This window comes from Hipposideros armiger, unplaced genomic scaffold (genome assembly GCF_001890085.2).
Source record: "Hipposideros armiger isolate ML-2016 unplaced genomic scaffold, ASM189008v1 scaffold_194, whole genome shotgun sequence".
Lineage (NCBI taxonomy): Eukaryota > Metazoa > Chordata > Mammalia > Chiroptera > Hipposideridae > Hipposideros > Hipposideros armiger.
Window position 1 is genome coordinate 602,145 of NW_017731544.1, and position 22,446 is coordinate 624,590.

The following is a 22,446-nucleotide window of genomic DNA, read 5'->3' on the forward strand; positions in this document are numbered from 1 at the left end:
AGTGGTTCCCAAGCCTGGCTGTGTGTGAGAATCACTGGGAACTTTACAAAAGGCTAATGCCTGGGCCCCACTCCAGCTTAATTAAGTCAGAATCTACTGGGAAGGGGCCCAGGCAATGATATTTCTTAAAAGTCCCCCAGGTGAGTCTACTATGTAACCAGCATTATAATAAGGAGCGCACGAGTGAGGACTGGAGAATGGGCAGGGCCTGCTCCCCTTTTGGCAATGAGGAAGGGCGCGGAGGAGTCTGGGAGGGAGGTCCTGGAAATGAAAAGCCAGAGCTGCTGTAAGGAAGTGGCAGAGAGGACTTTATCTCAGGCATAAAGTCAACAGAACAGGGACTTAAAGCTTGGAGAGAGAGAACTCAGAGCAGAGCGTAGGAGATGGGGCTGGAACAGCTGCTGTGCCATCATCTGGATCCTTGAAGGTATGTGCCCAGAGCAGGTAAAGCCATACAGTGACGAGACAAGGACAGGGAACAAGGGATGGCTCGGTTAAATGGACACCACATACTTCAAATGAGTGGAAATTATAGTTTTCCTGTTAGCTGTCTTCTATCAATTTTGAGTGCAGCTGATTGGCAGGGGAATTTAGTTAGACTAAAGCCACTGAAAACTTTATCAGAACAACGTGAAGTTAAAGGTATGTACCTGGTTTATCTTGCAATGCACACTTATACCTTGACTATAAAAATCAGATAAGCTTTACCAGGCTCAGACACCCATGTATACCTATAGGCATCCCTTAGGCCTGTTCTTTCCATTTTCCACTAGCATGCCCTTGCTCCAGCTCCAGGAGCTGGATAAAAAGCTAACCATGTGTGTAACCATGGGGCCTGGTTTTCAGCTCAGGAGTTGCTACCCACCCCCCTTGTGCCTGCCTATGGACGATGTCTGCTTTTGTACCCCGGTTCCCACATTTCTGTTAAATAGCCTCCATGGAGTTGATGACTTGATTTTTTTTAATTAGCTGAGCAGTTCTAAATAGGCCTCAGATGTCTGCTAATCTTTACATTTGGGATCCCAGTTCAGACTCTGATGGCTCAGGCCCCCACCTGGTTTCTGGTTGTTGGGACACATACATTGCAACCAGAGGTTCAGCGGTGTCCCCACTTCCTTCTCCTGTTTTGTAAGCCCATAGGGCACAAGTAATGAGTCACTTCAAGTAAGGGGTCTATGAAGATGTCTAAAGATATAGTTTTGGGTATGCGCGAACCTAAAATCTGTAATAAGTATATGCTTTTCTATGAATAAGTTGAGCATAAATATATACAAAACTCAGTTTGGTTTGATATCAACTTCTTACCATCTAACTAAGAAGGCTGAGTTTCTCCAGAGGGTCAGGCTTCTCTTCCTTTCTCTTCAGATTTAACAAATAGTAACTGAACACCGACAGCATCAGGTGCTATGTTAGACATCCCTGCCTGTGTTGTGTAACGTCCTGAAACAACCAGGACACCAGAAATGGTTTCTGATCTTCAGGGTTCTGGCTGACAGTGACTTCATATGTTATTAAACATTCTGTAGTGTGTCTCACAGGCTGATGACTGCTTAGTACAATGTGCTAGTTATAGTATATTCAAAAGAAAGGCCGTTCAAGGGATAGTCTATTTTTAATGAAAAAAAAAAAAGGTCATTTAATAAAAATACCCAACCGAACCATGACCCCTGCATTCGAGAGGAATTAAAAGTGAAAGTCTTTGGGTTTCAAAGGGATGCTTTTTTACGCGGGACACAAATGTGGGTAATTTATCTGTTAACATGCAGTTATTAACAAAAGAGCAGGAGGCTGATACTCGACAGCAAACGTTATCCTCGTGTAAGAACTTCAGAAAGGAGACAGAAGAAAAAGAGAGCTTATAGAGTCTTGTGTTGAAACAACAAAACAAAACTCCTCACAGGTGAAGGTATGGGCATGGATTCATAGAAATTGAATTAGAGTTTCAGAAATACTGGGAAATCCCACAGTTTGGATTATAAAATATTAAGGTAGGCTAAATCAGTATTGATTTCTCAATTAGAGTATTGGTGAGAAGCATCATCTCTTTGATGAGGTATTATTGTGTGTGTGTGTGTGTGTGTGTGTTAGGGGAAGTAGAGGTAATGTTACAGGAATTCTGTGTTAAATTCTAAAATTAAAATTGTAGGGATTTTTAAAAGTTGTATCTGATGTTGAAGGGAGTTGTCTTTTTGGATGTAAAAACAAGTATATATTTAATTGTAAATTGGGAGTATGGCTTCCCTGATGGTATATGTGTCAACTTGGCTAGGCTATAGTAGCCAGCTATTTAATCAAACATTAACCCAGGTGTCGCTGTAAAGGTCAGCTGTAGATGGGATTAGCACCTACAATCAGCTGACTTTAACTAAAGAAGCATACTCTCGATAAGGTGGGTGGACCCCGCCCAATCAGCTGAAAGGACTTAAGAGTAACTACAGGTTTCCCAGAGAAAGAAATTCTTCCTGAAGATTGAAACATCAGCTCCTGCCCCAGAAATTCCAATCTGCCAGCCTATCCTGCAGATTTTGACGTGCTGGCCCCCACAACTACATAAGCTAATTCCCTGAAAGAAATTCTTTTGTGTATGTGTATGTGTGTATGTATATATATGTGTGTCTGTTTCTATATCTATAACTATCATCTATCTATATCTATCCTCTCCTACTGATTCTCTGGAGAACCCTGACTGATACAGCTTCCTAAATGGAAAGCATTTTAAAGGCATGAAGTAGGTAATATCCAGGTAGATGCTGCGATAGGGGAGTGGGGTTTGTCCTAATGTTTCCCTTTCAGTAAGTGTTTGAAAAAACAAAGCTGGGGAAGTCTGTGCAAAGCCGTCCTTTCTTCAGCCGCTGCTTTCTGGCCTCCCTCCTGCCTCGCGGGCGTGCTGGCAGCAGCCTGAGCTGCCCCTGTAACATGCCTGCTGCTTTCAGCCCTCTGCCTTTGTATGTCTGTTTCCTTCTACTTCCAAATTATGTTCCCTTCTCTGTCCCTCCTCTCTGAAGCCAGCTCTTCCCGCCCCCTCCCCTTCACACCCAAAGCCCTGGGGGCCCTCATCTTGGCCTCTCCGCTCACAGAGCATTTTCCCACCAAGGGCTCTGTTGACTTGTTTGCATATCATTTTTCATTTGCTAAATGGCAATGGCCATGTCTTATTCATCTTTGTATTCCCAGAACCTTGCACAGTTCCAGGCCTATAGGAGGTATTCAATCACTATTGATTGAAGGATGAATAAATAGCTGACGCTCTCCTTCAAGTTAAATTGCAAATGGCTGGGAGATGTCTTAAGTGGCTATTCTTTCAGGGCTGGGCATGTTCCTTGTACTTGATGTGCCTGAAAAGAATCAGGGAAACAGACCTTTAACTCCGACCCAAGGCCTGTGCTCTTGGTATTTGTGGGTGCATATACATAAAGCCGATTTAAGCTGATGGTGCAGAAGTCTCAGGCATCAGACGTGGGTAGCCTGAATGCTTCACAAACTCAGTACAACTTTGGGCTGATTTGTTTTAACCTTTTTAATTAATGACCTGAAGGTCTACCTGCATTCATTAGCAAGGAGGCCAATCCCCCTTTTGAAGTTTTACCCAGCCAATTGACCTAAAATTTAGTGCCTTATCTAGCCTAATGCAGGGTCACTGGGATCTTTTTCAAATACCAGCCGTAGAGAAAGCTGTGCCATCTGATATTCTACGTTGCGTGTGTCTTGCTGCCACATGGTGTTGCTGTTGAAGCTTGCACATGCACAGTGACATGGATTCCTGTCCACTCAGCACTGGTGCCCTCCCTGGCCCAGGCCCCACAGAGGCCACGAGGTGTTCCTTACACCAGAATGGCCGCGTTCAGAAGAGCTCCTGTCAGTCACGCCCATTGCTAAAAACAGCTCTCTCCTCCACGCTCCCAAGTTGGCCATTCGGCCACCCACTTTCCTTATGGTTTTTGTTTGGAGTGGCCTCATCACCCTTCCCCGCCCCTGGGCCTTAGTCATGCCTGTGACAGCCTCTGTCCCTCCCCTTCTGAGGAGCAGATGGGCCCGTTTCCTCTCCAGTGACCAGCTCTGCATGTGAGGGGTTTTGGGGAGCTTTGCTAGAGTCACAGAAGCTTATGATACTCTTTCCTGGTCTCCTTCCTCAGTAACTTTATTATTTTAACCTGGGGAGGTGCGGGGGGCGGGGAGTGGCTACTGGGAAATAACCTGAGCGATTCTTCATGGAACCAAGGGAACAAGTGCTTCCAGGTGACTTTCTGCTTCACCAGTTGAAATAAATGAAGCAGATATACAAATGGCACTTGAGTTAATCTCAACCTGAGCAGGCTTCCTGTATGTCAGAATGGTAGCCCTTGCATTTGATAAGTCCACACCATTACTTTTTTATTAAGAGATACTGAGAAGCATGGTCCATTAAAAAGCAGAAAGGTGTTTACACTGTAGTGCCTTATGGAAGAAACTGAAACCACCTAAATTCCAAATGTGAATTGTCCGCAGGCTTTAAAACAGGGTCCAGATTACACTGTGAGCACTGCATGCCCTCCATGTCACTACATCACTGATTGCAGCTCCATCTTTTATTATCCCTGTACATCATTTTTATTTTAGCTAGCATATTTCACTAATTGCACTACCCCAACATGCACAGGCTTGATCGCACTTCAGGAATCTTCTGTTGTTCCTCCACCTCCCTTTGTGACACCCTCCCATCCAACATAAAAATAACTTTTTCCCCAAACCTATGTTGTTCTTTTGTTATCCCAGTGTTTCCCTTACAAAATGACAGCAATAACTACATTTCTTAAGCCTTTTCTGTAATAATAGATAGGTATTTTATGGTTTCGTAATTTTTAAAACTGTGGAATTAACATGCCTGTACAAAAGTACATAGAACACATTTGTACAGCTTAATTATTGCAACATGAATTATTATAAAATATGTGTAAGTGTGCACCCATGTTACCCAGGTTACCCAGGTTATCACCATTCATGACCAGTATCCCAGAAGCCCCCTGGCTATCTTTCCTAATAATAAACCTCTCTCTCCCTCCAAAGTAACCCCAATTTCACTTTTATGCTCTTCCCTTTCTTGCTTTTCTTTACAGTTTTACCACTTACAATATTTCCCTAATTGCTGCAGTTCAGTTTTGCCTGTTTCTAAGCTTTATATCCTTGTAATCATACAGCATGTTCTCTTTTTTATCCGGCTTATTTTATATACCAGTTTCTGAATTCCATCCAGGCTTTGTATAGTAGTAGTTTCTTCATTTTCATTGTTTAATAGTCTCCATCATGTGGCTATGCCATAATATATCTGTTCTTCTGTTAATAGATATTTGGGCTGTTTCCAGTTTTAGGCTGTTATAAATAATGATGCTATAAACATTCATGCACATTTCTCTTAGTACCCAGAAGTACACATCTGGGCCTGGAATTTTCTTGTGGGAAAGCTTCTAATTATAAATTCAATTTTGTGAATAGGTCTATTTTTTTATCCCTATGTACACTTTGGTAATATGTAAATGTTTTTCTAGTATTTTGCTGGTTTCATCTAAACTTCTTAAAATATACTCCTATTATCTGTTTTATCTCTGCAGCATCTGTAGTGATGTCGCTTTTTCATTTCTGACATTGGTTAATGTGTGCCTTTTTGCTTTACATTTTGAGCAGTCTTGCTAGAGACTTAAAAATTTTAAGCCTTTTCATAGGATATTTAGTGAAGACTTACTGTATTTGATAGCTCACATTTTCTGTCCATTTTTCTCTTACCATTTTGTCAATTATAACAAAATGACGTTGAACAAAAGGTTATTCAAGGACCTGATCAAGAAGGAACCTTACTAAAGTTGAAAGTTTCAACTTATCAGTAAGATATAATGTGCCCTTGAAATGTAGAAATTAAAATAACGTTCATGAAATGCTGGAGGAACTTTATTCTTGTTTATATCAATTAGCCTATGGTAAAATTAGTTTAATTATACATAATTTTATTAAAAGTCAAAGAATGCATTGACTATTGTAAGTGAGGACTTAAACTGTATGTTGATATCTCACATTTTCTGTGTGAATCTATAATACATTTTGCCTTAATTGATATTAATATAGCTACACAAAATTTTTTTTGTTATTGTTTGCATGCTATTTTTTTCAAATTTTCTCCTATTTTACCTTCAACCTTTATGTAGCTTTAGTTTTAAATGTATTTTTTTAATAAACAGCTTACAATTAATTTTGACTTTGCAGGTTTGAAAAAACATCTTTATTATATCCTCACACTTTTTCTCTGCTTTCTACATTTTCTGTTTCCTCCAAGTTCCTTGTTTTTGTGTAGTTTTGAGCTTCTTAATTTCTTATTGGAGATTTTCCTCAAATATATATCTGAAGTCTGTTCATTTTGAAGAGGCCAATAAAAAAACTATTGGAAAGCCTCTGTGTATAGACTGGCTTGTGACTAGAAAGACTTGGAGAAAGGGGGTTGTGGTTGATGGGAATTTGAATATTTCATTGGGGGTCCCTCAGTGGTTCATAAAGCTTTTGGGAAGGGCAGGGCGAATTAGTTTTCTAGAGATGAAACTTCTGTCTTCAACCCAGGCCTAGTGTTGTAATGTGGGTGTGCTGGTGGCTGATTTCAGAATTGGTGAGATGGCAGAGGGTACAGCAGAATTTGCAGTGAGGTTTGCTTACCCTTGGTACAGGCATCAGTACCTTTGGACCTCAGCAGACACACTGACAACATGAGTCGCTGTAGCAGCAACTTTGGTGCACATCAGTAGAAGAGAATATATTTGGAACCATCTTTGACATCAGTGGCAGCTGGAACATAGCATTGTTGTAGCTAAAAGTTCTAAAGGTACAAACCAAGCTCTCTGAAAACTCATTGAATTCTTTAGGAGAAACCTGTTGGGCCTGAAATGCTCACAAGGTGGGTGGAAATATGACTTGACTTCCTCTTTTTCTTACCATAGCCGGGCGTGCTGTGGCTTGTAAAGTACACGTTACAAAAGCAGAGCATGAAATTCTTTACATTGTTAAATCAAATGAAGCCGTATAATTAGTGAAATTGCAGAGCAAGTTTATAGAGCAAGAGAGTGATCTCACTTCTAATTTGAAGGGCATTTGATAATAATTAGGCATTGTTAGACTAAAGAGATGCCCCATGGGCTTGGCTCTTCCGCACAGGGTCCAAGTCCAGAGATGGCTGAAAGTGAAAGGTGTATGCTATTTAGCATCCCAATAGCATTTAACACCTGGAAAGTACTTAAGTTCTATACCTGCTACCCCAAATCACTCATATCATTGGCAAATGCAATTCTCGGGTTCCCCTCCCAAGCTCCTGTGAAACTCTCTCCCACCCTTTATTCTACAGTAAGTGATGTCTGTTTAATCTCATCTTTTTGTTGCCCTCTGCTGACACTTTGTAGCAGACCTATACAAATCTTTGATCTGTCAGAAAAATCTGCTCGTGTTTGGTCTTTTGTCAACACTTTTTATTTCAAAATCTGGTTCCCTTAAGATGAGTAAGCTAAGAGACAGGACCTCAGGACCTCTTTCTCTAGCTTTTTATCTGTTAAATGCGCAGACATTCCCACACTTGTTGTCACTCCTTTGACACACTCTCATAGTGTGTGCCCCATATCTCACAAAATCGAAAAATGTTCTAACAGATTGTTTTTAACAAGAACAGGTCCACCCATTTTCTAACTGGAATGGGGAGTGCGATTCTGAACTTGAGCACCCTTATGAAATTTGTACATGTAAATAGTACATTAAGATTTAAACAAAAGTCTCCTTGTTGTCTTGGGCAGTGACATAAAAAGTAGGCACAATACATGTATCCTTGTTCTTAATAGGGCTAATCGGAAAATGGACCTCAGTCTATCAGCCACACTGGTGTCTCTTCTGGCAGCCAATTTTAGTGGCATTTCTTTCTAAAAGGAATTAAAGGATTGTTAAAACTGAACAAAATATTCAAAACCACATTTTTAGGCTCTAAATTTTTTTCTTGGTGCGTGGTCACAACTTTTTTCATTAACAGAAGCTCAGTCAGGTTATCGTAAGGACGGAGATGAGAGGGGCAGTGATTCTTAGGAATTAGCAGGGTGTCCCATGGAATCCAAAGCGCAGGGTGCAGGCCTCCAGAGGCCTAGGGGAAGGACTCCCTCACCACCAGTGCTTGTTCTTATCTGTCTTCTTTGCGTGAGTGTCTCTCTTCCCAGGGTTCTGGGATGAAAAAAGTAGCCCCTTTCCCCATTCCCATCACTGGAGTTTTACATTTTCCAACAAGAATCGAGAAAAATTGTTGGGTAGTTATCGGGAGGAGAATAAGAAGTGGCTGAACTCATATCTAAGAGAAGATGGAGGAGGAAAGGAGAAGAGACGGGAAAGAATAATTATTATCACAAAGCAATTGTGCTTTGAATTTGAAAATTCCGTAGGAAATTGAAAGACAGTCTCATTTTTTATGTTTATCTTATTACACATAGGGGAAAGCTTAATATTTCTGCCAAAAGTTAATTATTGCATTTATGTCCCATTGTTTTCATTCCATTATTTCTTACCTATTTTGACCTTTTAACAGCCATGAACAATTACCTTCTCTGACACATACCCATTCAAATAAAACTTGGTTTTCGTCCTAGTTTGAGCAGCCTCAGAATCTTACAGAACCTATATAAGCTATTTTATGCCTCTGCAATTGGAAGGAAGCATCATTATGTAGGATAAATTAATTAATGCCATTCTGGCTCAGCTTGGCAGTTCATTTGCATAATTCAGATATATTTCAAACGAATAGTTATAAACACATTTGTTATTTAAGTTTAAAATATAAGTTAGACATGAAATTAATTTTAGGTAATTTGTGACTGCATTTCCCTTGGGGATTTATTGGGGTTCTCTTAGCAACACATTTAGGATTCTAAAATACTGTACTTTCTACTGTTTTTCCAATGACTGGTAAAGATACATAATTGTCTTGGTTGTGTTTATTTAATGCATCAGAAGTAGAAAACAAGCCAACTCCATTTTGAACATTCAATTAGATTGGATATTCTTGGAGTGTTAGTGAGGTTGAGAAAAAAAAAATTGAAGAAAGAAACTTGAGGTATAACCACAAAAATTCTGTGACTTTCAAATTAGGTTTGAGGCTATATTGTTTTATAACATCGTAAACTTCTAAGTTTTTTCTTTAAAGGACAAGCAACAAATGTAGTTTGGCAGTATCCTTTTGCAGGATAGTGAAATAAATTTTCTTTTTTTTCACATGGGTAAAATGAATGTGTTTTACTATATAGCTTTTGTGTTGTTTGTGCAGCAAATTGATGCACAAAGTTATGTATTGATATCTAGTCTCATTTAAAATGATTATTTTAAAACATTCAGATCCAGGAGCTACCATGTAGAGATTTTGCAATATTTTACTTTATTCAAATTAACTTACAACATATGATTACAGAAAGTCAAGGACGTGATCTTCATTTTGATTTGATTATATTCTGGGCTCTAGCTTTTTATTCTGGAAGAGGTAATAAAAATGATACAATGATAATTCTATTTTAACTGTGTTAGAACATTGTAATTACATGGCCCAAAGCTTACCTTTGATGTTTTCTTTTAGTTTATTTTATATTGCAAATCTTTGTTTTTATCTTTTATCCTCCTCTTATTTTGGCCTCAGTGTCAGATGATCTAAACTTCTTACATTAATCAGTTGACTACTTAATTCATTTAAATATTTATTGCACTCTTAAATCATACTATACACTGGGCAAACAATTTCACCTGCCTAGGCGAATGAACCATGCTCTTTACCCTTGATGAACCAAATCTGTTGGGAGAGAGGAGGGACAATGTGAGCAAACTTATTAAAATACTTTGGGAAATTTATTTAACATAGAAGGATATTCAGTGTTATAGTAAGAGCGGGGAAGGGACAGCTTTTAGGGGTAGTGGCAGAAAATGAAAGGAATAGTTGATTTATGATGTGTTCACAGCCAGGGTGGGTTTGTTCAATGAAAACTCCATCTACAGCCTTCTTATATATGTCTTACTTAAATTAGAAGGGATGAATGGCTACATTGGGGAAATTTGAGGTGGTATTTTACCTGTAAGCAATGCTAGGTCTAGATGCAATTGTGACCATTCCAGGCTACTTCTAACAATAGTCTGACACATTTTGACTCTCCAGTGGGTCTTGCTCCATAGCTGCGTATCCAAATCTTGCCTGGAAGGTTCATGCACATGTATTGAGTGTCATCAAAGCCTTTCAATAATCAAGAACTAAGAATTTTGAGCAAAAATACTAAAATGTGGTTATTTGGATAATAGTTGACTAAGTGACTGAAGTTGTTAATCATTTTATTACAAACACAAAAGGATTGAGAAAAGGTGAATGGAATCAATCTAGGTTTAATTCCTGGAGTTTTATAGTGACAAAGTTTCACCTCGATGTTGTAAGAATATTTAGCGTTTTTGCTTTAGTGTCATTTTGTTTAATGCAGGCCTGTACTCATGTTAAGTAAACTCCGTAGTCATGAATTAACATTGGTTTGGTGATCTATGTTTACTGCCCCATGTTAACCTTTCAGAGACTCAACTCCTATATCATCTGACATTGACTGCATCCACTTACATATAATTAACAGACTGAAGTGAAATGGAACTTTTGTTGGTAGTGATTGAGACTCTCACCTGTTAGACCAATTCATTAGATTATAATTTTATTGAGAACTTAGCTCATGTTAGAGTCTGTTTAGCTTATAGCCATTTAGCACATGGGCTTTGCTAGGTACGATAGTCTCAGTAGCTCATATTTTCAGGCTGTTAGGATAACTGTGAACCTTTCCAAGATCCTATAATTTTAAATTTCTACACGTCTGTTATGGGTTTGACAGTTAAGCTTGAAATCTCAAGAAAAAAATAAAAAACTGAAGTTACAGCCTGAAAACCAATTCACTTAGAATCTTTAAAGAAAATATCAATGATCAATATTCACCTGGAAGGCTGGTAGAACTGCAAGTTTTTCTAGATCTAAGCATAGAAAAAAAAAGATGTATGAATAGTTGAAATAATTATCTGATATTTCAAACAAAATTCAAATGTACTTGGTGTCTCCTAGCACGTGAAATATAATTCTAAATCACTCCCCAAAATCATTGGGTATAAAGCCTTGCAACTTCACTTTTTTAGAGTCCAATATAATATTGAAACCAGCTCACATTGCTGACATAAATGTATGCACACTCTGTCCTTTACAACCTGAGCAGGAAATATTGTTAAATGTTAATGGGTATGCAAATCAGTGAACTAGTACTTGAAAGTTTTTGACAGGTCTGCATATTTGTAATTCTCCTTTATATTTGTCCAAAGCAGCAAAAATAAGAGTAACTACTAACTTTTATGAATCACTCTTCACTTTTAAACCTATTAGTTATTATAGTTCATGAAGTACCTGTGCTATCTCATCTGTATTGCCATAGCATCCTGTGCTTCCCCTAGCCCACAGCCACATATGAGGGAGTTTCTTTATTTTGTGCTGATATATTGTTCTAGATGTTTATAGGACAGCTGTGCTGCAGCCAAGGAGATAGAAATGAAGTTGGAGAAATAAAATGAACACATAAAACAATTTAAAAACATGTTTAATGTCTTCCTCTGTAGAAGAGTTATTCATGATTCAATCTCATTGCTGCTTCTAGGGTTCCATACATATATATATATATATATATATATATATATATATATATATATATANATATATATATATAGATAGATAGATATAGATAGATAGATAGATAGATAGATAGATATAGGTCTATCCATGCCATTCAGAAATAGATATGAATAATTTGGGCTACTTCATTAATTCATACATTAAGCAAATATTGATCACTTAATATGCAGGCATTGGTCTAAGAGCTCAGGAATCAACAGTGAAAAGAATAGCCAAATAACTCCCTGTTCTCCTGGAGCTTATTATCTAGTTTTAAATATTGTTTTATCTCTTGGTGGTCAGTGGTATGATCCTATTTCTTGACATCCTAATACTTTTTGAATGAATGATGGATGTTACATATAAAAATGCATAGATGACCTAGATTCTAAAGGTTGAAAGAATTTTATTCTTTCAGAAAAGTATCACTCTTTCCCTGTTAAATGCAAAGAGTAGAGACTGATCCCCTGAATCCAGTCATTGAATAGACTGGGTGAGCGCTGACTTACAGTTTCATCAAGGACCCATCCATCTCTAGTTTGCTCTAGCCCTCCAAGTCCCTGTGTATTCTTGGGCTCTTCCCTCTGGCAGGTTCTGAACGGCAAGTCTCCTCAGCATTGTGAATTTGCCAAACCTCTGCTATGCCTTTCAGAGACTTTCTGCTTCGTCTTTTAGCTTTCCCCCCGAACATAATGGGTGAATGTCTTGAAAGAAAAACCAACTGAGTATTATGCTCTCTCTGTACTTTCTCACAAGGATCTTGTCTCCTTATGTTTCTAATGTCTCTCCAACCCACGGTGGCTGCCTTCTGCCCAAAGTCCAGGCCAGAATCAGCAAATCTTCCCAGATAAAATATAGCTAACCTTTTCACAATTCTCTCCAATCCTGTATCTTGTTTTTTCTAGTCCTCGTTGCTTCATCAGCTCTCAGATGCTTTTAAGCAGATTTTGGGGGGTAATTTTAATATTTTACAAATTTTTTAGTTGTGTTTGGCTGGATCAGTGACCTGTTGCAAGCTTATTCGTCCCATCCCTATTTTTAGATACCGAAATTAAACAACAATGCCTTCTGTTATACACATCCATAAAACCACAAGGAACGTCCCCTGAAATTTCCACCCTAGTCCAATGTGTTATAGAGCGAATTGACTAAGTGGACAGGTAGGAATGTGGCATGTGTCACCGGGAGAGCTGGACAATAACCAGAGCTAACACTCTGTAGTACACGGAGTTCACTGCCCAAGAACTGTTCAGCAGCAGCGGTGCTGAAGGGACTAGCCCTGTTAATCTGGCATCTTTCAAGCAGAGGCTGCTTAGAGCAGTGGACTCCGTGGGCGGTAGCTCTGGAGCGACGCAGCTTCCTGGGGCTGCTCCTGCCTTCGGAGCATGAATTATCCTCAAAGGAAATGAGTTGTGATCGTCACTGCCTACTAAAATACTGGCAAGCAGCGGAGATATGTTTTGAGATTTTTTTTCTTTTTTAAATCTTCACTAACACTTATAGGAAGAAGGGATAGCATAGTAGTTGTATCTAGATTTGGGAGTCACTGAGCTTCAGATTCAAATCTTGTCCATTTACTAGATGCTTGACCTTGAAAAAGCTGTAATAATACATTTCATTGTGCTTATATGTAAGTTGATGGAGACACAGTATTTAAAGTGTTAATCATGATCTCTGGAACATCGTCAGCATGCAATTTACAGTAGCTCTAAAATTTTTGACTATTATGGAAACCCGTGGAATTAGAGACCCAGGATTTGGGGGTGAGACCTTATGATTTATATAGACCCTCCAAGGTAGGTGAATGAAGCATGTGGAAAAAGAGTCATTTTTAAAGTTTGTAAGTTTGCTTTTGTTGTTAAAACTACTCAAATAACTATTTAATGGATAAGAAAACTATCTGAAATAGCTCCAGAAAATAAATAACCAAACTGGAGATGGTTTACCTCTCAGTGACTTCAAAAATGTGCTTCTTCATACTTTTAGTAGATAAATAACACACATATCATTCTTTACTATATGTTGTTTTCAAGTTAATCTAAGAAGAACCAAGTTCAACTAGTATTCTAAATTATACAGGTATTATCATATAAGAAAATAAACAAAATTTAAAGTAAAAAAATCTGACTAGGAGAGAGAGAGAGAGAGAGAGAGAGAGAGAGAGAGAGAGAGAGAGAGAGAGAGAAAGAGAAAGAAAGAGCTTGATTGATCTTGTTGCTAACTCCCATTCATTAGTTATGTGGTATTGATTATGCAAGTTAAGTGACCTCTGAATCACAGTTTTCTCAGAGAAATTGCAAAATGGGAAAAATAATACTTAGGATTTTCTTGACTAACAAATGAGAAAATGGAAATGAAAATGCTTAATCCACAATAAGCATGGTCTTATTGCTTATACTTAATGAATCTCTCTGAGCTGTGAACAACATGAATTGGTGTCAGAACAAGCAAACAAAAATTAGCTAAATAAAAAGCGGGATGAGATTAAATCTTATTGTATTTAAGTGATGATTTAAACTAAATATATTTGAATCAAATTTTATATTGCTTCATTGTGTGGACATTTTTCTCAAATCTTGACATTATTCTGAACGTTTTTGTGTGACATTATATATAAAGCCTAGTGCCAGCACCTTTTCAATAGTTCTGACTTGACAGAACTGAAGAAAAGTGAGCGATTCTCCTTCCTTTCAAGTTACTCCAAATCAGGAATTGTTTCTGCTCTCCTCATGCTTGAGGGAGCATGAAATGATGCCTTTGCTGAGTATTTCTGTTTGATTTTCCAAAAGCTGTTTTCAGTCTTACAGCTCAAAAATGAAATGCACTTGGTAATTGGTTCAGTCACAGTCTTTAAGTCTAATTGGAACTGACCCAGACACCCTCAGAGCTCTTCCTAGATTTTCAGGTGTGTAAGTGTATGTGATGAGACAGAGCAGGAAAGCTTGTTGACAAGGGGGAAAAGTCCCGTTGGGTGTTGCTGAACCAGAAAGCTTTGACTATATGGCTCTCTGAGTCTGGCCAATGTCTTGTGTGTTTGTTTCCACAGAGCATATATCATTACAGACTATATGGGCATCCGAAATGAAAGTTTCATGAAATTAGCTGCTGTAGGGACCTGGATGGGGGACTTTGTCACAGCTTGGATGGTAAGAAATTTTAACTTCACCCGTTTCAAACACCAGATGGAAGACATGTTCATAATGTTGGATAGATGCCACTTTGATAGTTTAGAGCCAAATAATTACCTTTCTTTGAGTGGAACAAGTGCATGAGTATAGATAAGTCCAGAGATTATATGCAATATCTATTTATTTCAGAAAAAAATAATGCAATTATATTAATGTTGGCTGTACACTGGGATATACTTATTTATAATACACACATACGTGTGCACACATACAAACATATACACATTAATAAAATTAATAGAAAATTATTCCCTGTGAAGTTATAAATAATCTTGTGAAGGTTGTTTGTTTGTTTGTTTGTTTGTTTGTTTGTTTTGACACATAACAATTTTCAGGTAAGGAATATTGTCTGGCCTGTCTCAAAAGACCACATGAAACAATCTTTAAAGACTTTTAGAATAGTTTCCAACATTTGTTTTCCTCATTGAAACTACTAACTTAACAGTAACTAAGGCTTCTGAGAGTTGTGTGTTTTAATCTCTTTTATGCATTATTAGTTTTTATTATTAGAAGCCTGCAACAAATAGACAAATTATATTTCATGCTGAGCTCATCTGTCAAGAAAGTAGCTTCTGTTTTTAACCACTGGGTTATTTAAATACAGTGTGTAGCTGAAGGGCCCTAGGTCCTATAAGTTTCTAAGAGAGTTTGAGCGTACAAAGAACATAACTCTCATAAAAATGGAACACTTTAACCTTCACTGACACCTTTCATAAGTGCAGTTAATCCTAATTAGCTTTATTCATCCATTGACTTGAAATGAGACGACTTACCAAAGGAAAGATACCCGACCTACAGAAGACTTGGCAGAGACGTGCCCCCTACAAATGTGTTCCAGATACCGCAGGTAGATTGCCAGAGCAGCTCTGCCATTTCTATTGATAGCTTTGCTTCTTACCTAGAGGAGCTGTTTACGGGGAACAGTAAACAGTAATGTCTTAACTGCTACTACTATGATGACCCTGCAAGAGTATCAGGTAACCATAAAAGGGTTTGCATAGCCTGGTTTGCGCCTCCTCCCACATCTGTTCAATTTTAGAATGTTAATAGAACAAATTACCAGATACATCCCATTCCATTAAGTTTGAAATCTATTATAAATTATAAAAGTCATTTATTTTATTGGCAGTCACTACAAATACCAATTAGAATAGGCCAGACACTGGGACCAGGCTGCCTCATGTCAAAAATTTCTTTATCCATTAGAAAAGAGAAAACAAAACTATTTAGAAGGAAATATATGAAATTTCAACATGTCCATGAAATTTGAGGTGATGCCTTTTGAAAAATTTCTGCATTAATTGTGGATTGTGATTTTTGGCTCCATTTTTCAGTAAATCCACTTAATAAAATGCAAAAGAGAATTGGATCAAGAGTTCAGAAACATGGATTCTCTGACCTTGCTAACCTATGGTTTGACCTTCTTCAAGTAATATTACAACCCTCTGAGCCTCAGTGTGCACATTGCTTAAAGGGCTCCTACCTGTGCTACAGGTTTCTGTAAAGATTAAATGTGTGGCCCCGTGACAGGATTTAAGACGCTGAAGTGTAATGTAGACATAGTGCTTTATTATTGTTGTTCATGTTTTTTGGCCCTCATCCCCTTGGTTGGGCCCAATCCCTTGAAGTGATGGCAAAGGCAGTTCATTGATCCAAGCCTCAGGGTGCCTAGGCTTCCTGACCCTTCTTCACAGAGCCCCGGGAGCATGAGCATTCTGCCTTTCCCAAGGCCTGGGGTCCAGAATGTCTGGAGTTTCCTTCCAATTGTCAATGCTAGAATAGACTAAGACAACATGGCACATTGTTTCCTGACTTCTGTCTAACACTGACCCTAATAAAAATCAGGGGAGAAGCAACCGACCAATAAGATGTAGGAGCTCACTTAGCAGTTTGCTGGCTAAGTCAGCCATTTGATACATAAATCATTTTCTTTCCCCTGATGACATCACGATTTGTTTGTAACCCAGTACCATCCAACTCCTCTGGACTTTTCCTCAAGATAGTGTCTCCTAGGCTATTTGTGACTCTGTCTCTGTTCAGTGGCTTTATTTTTTATTAGTTTTTTTTTCTTTTGAATCATAAGGTGGGATTTAATTCCTGGAGAGGAAAACACATGGTGCATCTTTGATTAAAGAAGACATTTACCCTTTCTGGTTGGATTTCTACCATGCATTTATCTGCCTTACTCTTGTGCTTTAGAGAAATCCAAATATTTCCACACTTCAGCCTGTGGTCCTTCTCTAAGGTCTGGTTCATCTTTATAGTTTCTAAATTTACTACTGTAATGCTGTCTATTTCTACTACCTAACCTGGTAACTTCTTACCTCTCCCTATACCATAGATTACCACTCTGATCTATACTTCCAATACCACAGAAATGGAACTGGACTGAGACTCAAGAAGTCTGTTTTAGGTTGAACTCAGCAATGTGATCTTAAGTCACTTAACCTTCTGGGGTCTCTCCTCTTTTCCTTTCTATAAACTGGGGGAGAACCCAAAGTCCCTTTCTGTTTATGTCATATGAAATATTGACCTTTCCCCATTAGACACAGGAATAGGAATGGCAAAAGAAACATAGTACTCTCCTGATATGAAATTATAGTCACCCAGGGAGGATTCCCAGAGCACATCATTTTTATTCCCGTTTCTATTCACTGACTAGTTGGTAACTTTCTGTATAAATATTTATATGTCTACACATGTATGCATTGCTAACATTTAAAAAAATAATAGTTTTCCTCATGAGAGGAATTTAAGGAAGCTTTGACCTTCATTTGTCCATAGAATTCTTATCATGAAATGAATATCAATGATGAAGCTGACTGTCATGGAAAAGCAAGTGACTATTTACATTTCCAATAAAAATGTGCCTTTTAATGTACCGGTATTTCTGAAAGAAAGGATTTTTCCTTTGTAGAAATAATTCATAGCTTTCCCATGGTTTTAGAAGGCACATCAGGACCGATGTGATCCACAGGCAAGGCTGATATCAACCAATCTGACAATTATATTTGGCCCTCACACTACTGAGCGTCAAGCTCTACTAGGTTTAATATCCTAGGGAGGCCTGACTTTTTCTGGCTCTGTGATATGCCTTATGCAGAAGACAAAAGTATATATAGGTCAAGGTTAAAGTTACTAATTTTTTGTCAAATAGATTTTTTAAAAATACTAATATAAAAGAAGTGCATAAAGTGACACATGGCATAATTCATTATTGAGCTGGGTTTTATGTTGATGAGAACAGAGAAGAGCTCTGTCAGGATGATGTGCATAACACAGAAACGCTGGATATCTCATATGACACTATGGCCATGTATCCACGAAGTTGCCCATGCTCCATGCCAGTAAGCAAGGAGCTGAGTGGGGGTTGGCCTGGCCCATAGCACATCACTCCAGTTTTACCCTCCCTCCTTCAGAAGACAATGGTCACAGCCTCTGTTCAGGCCCAAGGTGGCAGGGGATCCCGAGGACATAATGATGGCACTTGCTTCCACCCCTCATTTAATAGCAGAGGGGAAAATCACTTCCTGTCGATCTACTCATATACTTAACCATCCCTTTTCCCCAGTTCCTGATTATTCCTGCTCTCGTGGCTCATGTTAGTCCCACGGACATCAGACTCCAGGTTTGAGGTTCGTGGTTGGGGGAGGTGCAGGAGAGGGTACACATAAGGTGAGGTTGAGCCATGACCTGAAGAAGACAATTCTCAAGGTAAAAACTAAAGTCTTCATAAAGCATCTTTCATCATAAAACCACATACTTTTTGTATCAAATCCCTTGATTTGCCTTGATATAGTTTTCCCAGGAGCGTCTGTAGACATTTGTATATAGTGTGCTACCAGCAAAGCTTCCACCATGAAGCGAATCATACACATATAGAACAATTTAGTTGTTTACCAGATGACTTTACCTTTATTTCAGGTTTTTATAGTGACCATTTTTTATTTTTAATTTGTGTGTGATTTTAATAGACGTTTTCTTCTTGAAACTTGGAGTTCCATTAGAGGCAGACAAGCTTAGTCAATACCTTTATGTGGAAATATCTTTACATTGATAAAACATAGCCTTCGTAGTCGGATTATAACAAGAAATTAAACTTCTAATTTGCTTACATAACTCTGTAGTGAAGCCCTAGCAAGCATATAATTTTAGAAAAAGAAGTTTTTAAAATTATATTTTTCCCTTCTATTTTAACTGTGCCTGTTTTACATGTAAATACTACATGAGCTCTCTCAATATTTGAATGACAGATTTTGCCTTTTTATTTTTCACATTTTTTTATTTCTTCAGAGATACTTTGCAATTCATATTTATGGTGCAATGATATTTTTTCAACATAGTGTGTTTATTTAAGAGGCAAAGGTGAAAGAAAACTCCTCCTTACTGGACTATAAACTTCTAGAGGGGAGTCACGATGTCAATTGTGTTCACAGTTGTATTACTAGTACACAGCATGGTACCAGGCATAAAATAGGTGCTCAAGAAATATTTATTGAAAGAAGAAATATACAGATCATGAGCTCACATAAGCATGAAGTTCCATTTCTTTTTTCCTCGTTCCATTTTGTGACTTCAAGTTGTAAAATGAACATTGTGGAATGCGAAAGAAGTGATGGGAGAAGAGCTATTATGTATTGTTCAGGGGACATAGGTATCAACTCTCCTCCCACCTTCCCCTCCACAAAACGTTATGCACTTGCTTCTGCTGTGCTTGTTTCCATAACCAGGAGTACACATGTTTGTCAACACCCTTTAACGGAAATAATAGATGGTTGATGTAATTCTCCCCAAATGGTAATGTAACCATTTGAGTATAAAAGACATTCTTTGGTAAAACAAAGACTGAGCTTCTCAGATCCTACCAGAGGGTTCCTTGAATGGTCATTTTTGCTGTCAGTGGCTTACGTCCTGCTCTTGGCATGGGGACAGAAGGAAGCTGGGTTGAGATATCTTTTCAGCCACTTAAGCAGAGATCTATTACTATGTAAGACAGAAAATTGCTTAAACTTAAGTGGATTGAGGCAGACAGAATTAAAGAATGGTATGTACTTGAGAATAATTTATACTTCTGTGTTAGTATTTATTTACAAATCGAGAACAGAATAGAGGGAGGAAATATTTCTGCAACATTTGAGAGTAAAGTATGCCTTTTAGCTTAAATATAGAAAATATAAATGTTGCAATTATATATACATACGAACCTAAAATTTGGTGAGTTTTTCTATCGCTCCATGCTTATTGCACACTTTCTAAGGAAGGGGTGTGATTATTGGTGTTATTTTCATTTCACCAAATTAATAATAGTTTATTTAGTTCAAATTTTTCTATTATATACATGTCACTATTTTGTGGACTGTTCTCAAATGCTGTTTGTCAGTGAACAACAAACTGAAATATAACTGACATCACATCTAGCTTGTTATTCTCTCTGGAATTGAGCTTGACAATTTATATTATGATCAATGCCAGTTTTCTAATTATTCCTCTCCCACTGATTCTTCAAAATGATGGAATAAAAAGCATAATTGAATTGATTTAGTATCTAAAATAAAGTAGCAGTAATAGCTTTACCAAACTTCATAATAAAAAGGAATTTAGACTGTAAAACATGGAACAAAGTATCAGAGTTAGTCAACCCCTTGAACAAGTGTATATGACAAAGGGAAGGGCGTACATCAGGTATTTTTTAACCATTGGAGCTGAACCCTAGAGCCCAGCATTGCTCTGAATTTTTCTCTTTTGCTCTCTATCTTAGCTTGTTCATTGGAGCTAATTCATGACTTCAGTCTACTCCATGATTAGTTAACCCTATGTCTGGTAAACTTGTAGGTTGTATTGCATTATTTTATACAGTGAAAATGAAACGGGTTTGGCGGCACATGATTTATTGAGGAAGTGAACCTGGGAAACCTGGCGAGGAGATGAGGGAAGCATGAGAGAAAAAAGGGAAGGGGGCAAGCAAAGATGTGGTCATATGGCCTCTGGGAAAGCCTACCTTTGGCCTGACCCACTGGGCAGGTGTTATGTTCTTAGGGAATGAAGTGCACCAGTAGGGGAGGAGGATCTGCGTGGGGCACCGGCATTGACTATCACACAGATAAAACCCAAGATAGTAGATTTAATGGCACCCATAAGTGCCAAAAATAATTGCCAGTTCATTTGGTCTTTTAATTAAAACAAAGAGCATAAAGAGGAATTAGTTTTTACATTTCCTTTACATTCATTAGAAAATTGAGAACCGAATATAGCCATTTTGGTTTCACATGTATAAATATTTTAATGTCTCTATAAATATTTTAACATTGTGTTTTGTGTTCCTTCAAAATAATAAGTTTTTACTAAAAAATTAATAAGACAAGAGAATCTAACCTTCTGTTTTCAGATAGTGATCAAGAGCCTTATAATTTTCAGGACCCTTGGATTTTGAAAGTAGTCACAGAATATGCGAAATTAAAAAAAGGATTCCTGAGTAAAATAGATTTTAGTATAGCATATAGATATTTAAATATAGAAGCATAAATTCTGGCTCTTCTATACTTGCACAAATTAAGTGTCTATCAGAAATTTCTTAGTATGTTTTAGGTGTATTATATGCAATTTATATTCATTTATTAAAAATTTATTGAATATATTATTTTAAGAGTATGGAAGACATCTAAGAAAGTGTATTGAATTGAACTACATTAAGATATGAAAGCCACTAAGGATCTCTCTTAAAGAAAGACATTCTCACTAGAGGCAGGAGGTGCTCATCCTTCATCTTTTCCATTCCCAACTCAGCTTGTGTCTTTCCATCCCATTATACTTTTTTTTTTTTAAAGATTTTTATTGGAGAATTGGGGGGATGGGAACAGTGCTGGGGAATTGGGGGAAGGGGAACAGACAAGTTGCTGTCCTTTTGTTCTTCAGTCTAGTTGTGGAGGACGTTGCTCCACTGGCCCAAGTTGGCACCATCATTGCACTCTTCCCAGGCAAGGCAGATCAGTCGCCGGCTTCTGGATGGCCACTCACTGCGGCTGCTGGCCGCTCACACTGGCTGCTGGCTATATACGTTAGCCCATGGCAACCCACTGCCACAGGGGCTGCAGCCTACGCCCCATCCCCGGCGACTCACAGCAGCCCAGATCCAGGTTGAGCTGTTGTTCAGCATCTTAGCTGTGGAGGGCAGTGTCACTGGCCCTCACATGTGGGATCCGAACCGGGGCCCTCTGGCATCCCAAGCCAGTTCTTAACCATCGCGCCACTCGGCCGGCCCTACCTTTTTTTTAAATACTTGATTTATACTTCCTCAAAGCAGGGTGTCCTTTTTGTCTACCCACTCTTTATAATTTTCCTAACGATATCACACCTTTACCTTTAAAGCACCATTTATCAATTATTTGCCTGAAGAAATTCAAATAAAAGCCAGAAGACATTGATATTTGATTTTTTTCCCTCTGAAAGTCAATAATATAATGGAATGAGTGTTGGCTATTAATATTAGTTTAAATTAGAACTTAAAAGCACTAAGCTGTGTGCTTCTCATTGTAGTAATTTTAGAACTAGTTGGAGTATTGC

At 38.1% G+C, this 22,446-nt stretch overlaps 1 protein-coding gene across 6 annotated transcripts in view; it reads left to right on the plus strand.

Annotated features, from left to right (window-relative positions):
- Positions 1 to 22,446, plus strand: part of TMEM117 (transmembrane protein 117) — a 474,959-nt gene that overhangs the window by 238,979 nt on the left and 213,534 nt on the right. For 5 of the 6 annotated variants that reach the window (XM_019653056.1, XM_019653057.1, XM_019653058.1 and 2 more), the window contains one exon: positions 14,745 to 14,844. The exons of the other annotated variant lie outside the window; for it this stretch is intronic. In XM_019653056.1, the coding sequence (XP_019508601.1) occupies positions 14,745 to 14,844 (100 nt within the window). The remainder of the gene's footprint in view (positions 1 to 14,744; positions 14,845 to 22,446) is intronic. 6 annotated transcript variants of the gene reach the window in all.